Source organism: Nannobrachium achirus, assembly GCF_963921795.1.
Source record: "Nannobrachium achirus genome assembly, chromosome: 13".
Taxonomy (NCBI): domain Eukaryota; kingdom Metazoa; phylum Chordata; class Actinopteri; order Myctophiformes; family Myctophidae; genus Nannobrachium; species Nannobrachium achirus.
This window is the reverse complement of record NC_137833.1, coordinates 52,519,554-52,524,964: the sequence shown is the minus strand read 5'-3', so window position 1 is coordinate 52,524,964 and position 5,411 is coordinate 52,519,554. Positions and strand designations below refer to the sequence as shown.

Here is a 5,411-nt window from a genome sequence, read left to right as displayed (position 1 = left end):
AGGTCCACTGCCTGCCTAACCCAGATAATGAATAGCATATCCATGCTTGCACACGGCACAGTACACATAGAAATTAAATGCCTTATTTCCATTTTCCAACAATGGTTTTCTTGAAATAACCACACCTGGTTACAGATGGACTGCATTTTTGCATGTGCTACGTGCATGCATAGTGTGTCTGTTAATTAATTTGACAAATACACCAATACCTCATTTCAAGCCGTCTTCATCGATATGTTTCCTGTTTCCGCGGGAGTTTACTGGAGATTATTTGGACCACACTTCCGGTTTAACAGCAGACATACAAGCTCACGTCGCGTCGCAGATGCAACCCGTTGTGAGCTTGTAAATCACACTCGGCTGCGGCGCCGGAAGCTCGGTACAACGTCTGCGCAATGCACTATGGGGCGGTGGAAACCGTGGATACCTCGCATGTTGATACCTCGATATCGATAATTATTTCGATATATTGCAGAGCCTTAATTTGGTTCCATTTGTACACCGTCAAAATTAAGGGGGGACCTTCAAATGTCAACGTTTGAGAACCACTGGACTGGGCTATGGTTAGCTGATATGTGGGTGGGTGGGTGGGTGGGTGGGTGCAGCAGTAGCAGCGGCGCCCCCTGGCTGCGGCTGCTCAGAAGGCGTAGGGTCCCACTATGATGGTGAGCCTGAGCAGGGAGCTGGAGCGGTAGTTCATGGTCATGTGGTGCGTGACCATCTCCAGGTCCACCACGTGCTCCCTGGGGCCCGTCAGGGGCTTGGTCATCACCAGCATGGCGCTGACGTTGCTGGAGCGCTACACGGACAGACACACAAAACCACACACACACACACACAAAGAAACGGTGAGATGAATTATGAATTACCAGTAAGACTCCCTAATCGGGAGATAAGCGACCGTTGGTCGCTTATCTCCACAAATAGGCCAAAAGTTTGTTTTACCAATTATCAAGACATACGGGCAGTTGACAGTTTGCCATGGTTACTCATTGAAGTTGAATCTCCATATATGGAGATAACCTACGCATCACACTAAGTCTGACCTCACCAGCCCATATTTGGGCATGAGCAACTTATGTCTCCATATATGGAGATATGATGACATCACACAGTCCTCAGCCGATGATGTGGCGTGATGTCATACAATACACAAACGAGCCCTACAGTATAAAGGGGCAATTCTTGCCAGGAAAGAAGCATTTCTTCGACTCAGACCTTATCGCCAGGGTTGGCTTATAGCAGCTGTCGGTAGGACCATATATGGATTCTGTTAGTGTGGATCTCCTAACAGGGCATCATCTGGGATACAATCCCTTTTATGCCCATATATGGAGATCCCTAACATAATCCCTTTCATGCCCATATATGGAGATCCCTAACAGAATCCCTTTTATGCCCATATATGGAGATCCCTAACTGCATCCCTTTTATGCCCATATATGGAGATCACTAACAGCTAACAGAATCCTTTTTATGCCCATATATGGAGATCCCTAACAGAATCCCTTTTATGCCCATATATGGAGATCCCTAACAGAAACAGTTGGTTGCTAGGGTAAAACCATGGTTGCTAAGGTGGTTGCTAACAGACCAGCAACAACAGACTGTTGCCACAGCAACGTACACAAAGGTTTGTGTACACATGTGGTGTGATGTCATACTGAAGATATATGACATCACACCGTACACAAACAAAGGTGTGACGGACGGACGGACGGACGGACGGACGGACGGACGGACGGACGGACGGACGGCCGGTGGAGGTTTTGGTAGTAAACTGCTCCCTAACGGTCGCAATGAATTAGTTCAGGGGTCTTCAACGTTTTCAAGCCAAGGACCCCTTCAGTTCTGTTCAGTGCAGTTTATTTTCATAGTAAGGGGAACATAAGAAAATCTGTGAAGTAAATCGTTACCAAGAAATTTCTTCACCAATGTGTTTCTAAAGGTGTGTAATAATAATACTAAAAGGTTGAAATTCAACTCATGGGGGACACCTCATAAAAAAAAAGATTTGTGTTTGTGTCCCATTAACTTTACTATACAGGAAAAAAACACAAAAAATAAATATGCTTGGGGTTTTTCATGATGCTGAATCCAAAACATTCTGTGGGCTACAAATGGCCCCTACAAAACGGTGAAAAGTGATGATTAATTATTAAACCATCGTTGTGTGGGTCAGTTTTTAGCCCAAGGAATGTTTTTCATACAAAACAAATGCTTGCAATGGATTCAGCATCATGAAAAACCCCTAGTTTGAGGGACAGCGAATACACTTTTGGGGATGAAGAATAAGTGAAGTGAGTGAGATGAAAACACCTCCATGTATGGATATCCATCATATCCAGGGTTTGAAAGAGCACTTTCCGGCACCGGCACCTGCCGGCAATGATTCCTATGCAATCAAACCCTGGATATCCATACATGGATATGACTGGATCATCACCTAGATCTCCATATATTGTTAGTGCCTGTTGAGATTGGCAGATTTCACCCAGGTGTTTTCATCTCACTCACTTTGTCTGCTGACCTCACTCAGCAACAAAATAAAAATAAAAACAATTCACAGGAGGCAAGCAGTGATCACCCCATGATGTGCAGTTTCAAATGCAATACATTGCAGATATTCTTTTTTTTTTTTTTTAGTAAAAAACTAAAAAAGGAAGAAGACACGTGTGACATGTGTGATCTTGGCAGGTTTCCGCAGAAAATGTGCCAATCTCAACAGGCACCAACGGTATGGAGATGACCTTTACATCTGATTCCCAGATGATAGTGGAAGAAATATGTAACAAAAATAGGCTAATGTGTTCACTTCCGGCAGAAAGCGTGAAAATTTGCACCTAGGGGTATTTTTGTGCGCCGAATTCAAAAATTTACGGTCCCAAGCACTTTTCCCATGGGATCTGGTGGCTCTAATTCACTTACCATACTAGGGAAAAAAGACCCCCCAAAAAATCTTCTTTAAATAGCATGTGAGGGGTCTATCTAGGGGGTTTTCATGATTCTGAATCCATTGCAAGCATTTGTTTTGCACGAAAAACATTCCTTGGGCAAGAAATGGACCCTACACAACTGTGAAAAGTGATGACTCATCACTAAACCATAGTTTTGTGGGGTCCATTTCTTGCCCAAGGAATGTTTTTGTGCAAATCAAATGCTTGGAATGGATTCAGAATCATGAAGACCCCCTAGATAGACCCCTCACATGCTACTTAAAGAAGATTTTTGGGGGGTCTTTTTTTCCTAACCCTAACCCCTATGGTAAGTGAATTAGAGAAAAGTGAATTTGAGAAAAGTGCTTGGGACCGTCAATTTTTGAATTCAGCGCACAAAAATACCCCTAGGTGCAAATTTTCACGCTTTCTGCCAGAAGTGAACACCTTTTTCACATATTTCTCCCACTATGATGCCCTGTTAGGGAAACCACACTAATAGATTCCCTTTATGCCTGAGGTCTCACAGCACATGGTTGGTTCTACAGACAGGGACATAAAAGGGAGCATATGTATGATGTCAGACGTCTTAGACGTCATAGGACTTTCACATAACGAGTAATTGAGTATGCATGTCTGGGGTCTTACAGCACACGGCTACCTTAGCAACAGGCATAATGAATTTATTGTAAGCCAGGGTTCCCCGATAGGCGGCCCACGGGCCACTTGCGGCCCGCGGGGGGCTACTGTCTGGCCCACACCAACCCCAGTAATAATGGTGGTATAAGAGTAGCAACAACACTAGTATATCGTCGTTGTCGGCTGGAAATCTCGTATCTCCAAATGTATATGTTCTTTCGCAAATCATACAAGGCCGTCGCACAAAAGTAGTGAAAACAGCCGATCTACAAGCACACAACGCCTCGCGGTGCGAGGCGTTGTGTGCTTGTAGATCGGCTGTTTTCACTAGTTTAAATAATTTTAACGGTTTTGGACATACAAGATTTTCACCCGACAACGACAATATCTGAACTGTCACTGGAGTAGCGGGAACGCCACCGTCGCCCCCTGCAATGTTGTGGCCCTCGGCTTGGTACCCTAGACATGATTCGGCCCTTGGGGAAAACTAATTGGGGAACCCTGTTGTAAGCAGTACATTTTATTTTCCCCTTGTAGCCAATGTATGGCAGCCTATGCCATACCCAATTGACGCCTCTGCCTACTAGCCCGGCCTCTACGGAGATAATTGTTCACTTTGTGATACAAGCACCAAATTTTGCACAAAGTTTCCTCTGGACCTACTTTTTCCAAAAAGCAAGTTAGCCACTCAATTAAAAACAAATAGGGTTGGGGTCCCATTGACTTTCTATAGAGTAAAATAATACAACAAAATAAATCTGCTTTATGTAGCAAGTGAGGGGTCAAACTAAGGGTTTTTCATGAGCCTGAATCCAATGCAAGCATTTGTTTTGCACGAAAAACATTCCTTGGGCTAGAAAGGCCCCCACAAAAGCATGACAATCACGGTGAAAAGTGATGACTCATCACTAAACCATAGTTTTGTGGTGGCCTTTCTAGCCCAAGGAATGTTTTTTGTGCAAAACAGATGCTTACAATGGATTCAGCACCATGAAAACCCCCTAGTTTGACCCCTCACATGCATTTGAAGCAGATTTATTTTTTTGTATTATTTTACTGTATGTATTGTTTTTAATTGAGTGGCTAACTTGCTTTCTGAACAAGTAGGTCCTAGGCATTGTTCATGCCAAATTTGGTGCTTGTATCACAAAGTGAACGATTCTATCAATAAATTGACTTGTAGCCGCTTGACTATACACTCACCCTGAGGAAGAACTCCCCGGCCTCGTTGCCAGCTTTGATCCTGAAGGTGTTGTGTGTGTTGGAGTAGATGTTGGTGGCCTGGATCTGGAAGATGTCGGCCGGCACCGATCGCTCCGACTGGATGCTCATGTATTTGTAGACGATGGACGGCGTGAGGCCCTGGCACTCCGTCTGGGACCGGCAGATGCAGCGGCTGTGCAAACCATCACAACCACAGTCAGTTTCTATTGTCACACCTCGGGATCGCCACGTCACGTCACACTTTTCCCCTTCTCATATCTCCATCACCGTTGCGCCTATCCATGCCAAACTTTGCACAAACACTCCTTGGCTGCCAAACTACAACCACCCCTAATTTCTCACATGGCCCTCTTCTAGCGCCACCATGAGGCCGATTCTTGCAAACTACATTTTTGGACACTGCTCCTACAAATTTTGCCCTAAAATCACACAAATCGGTACACAGTATAGACTCATGTCATCAACATGGATCTGTCTCATCTAGCGCCACCATCAGGCCGATTTTTCAAACACATTTTTGGACACTGCTCCTACAGATTTTGCCCTAAAATCACACAAAGCGGCACACAAGTATGTCTGGAGTCATATCATCAACATGGATCTGTCCCATTT

At 44.5% G+C, this 5,411-nt stretch overlaps 1 protein-coding gene across 1 annotated transcript in view; it reads right to left on the bottom strand.

The window, feature by feature from the left end:
- Positions 1–637: 637 nt before the first annotated feature.
- The window catches only part of LOC308297423 (EGF-containing fibulin-like extracellular matrix protein 1), a gene marked incomplete at both ends in the record, with an annotated part of 6,319 nt that continues 1,545 nt past the window's right edge, over positions 638–5,411 (bottom strand). The window contains 2 exons of the mRNA XM_080740831.1: positions 638–799; positions 4,779–4,971. Of these exons, the coding sequence (XP_080596957.1) occupies positions 638–799; positions 4,779–4,971 (355 nt within the window). The remainder of the gene's footprint in view (positions 800–4,778; positions 4,972–5,411) is intronic.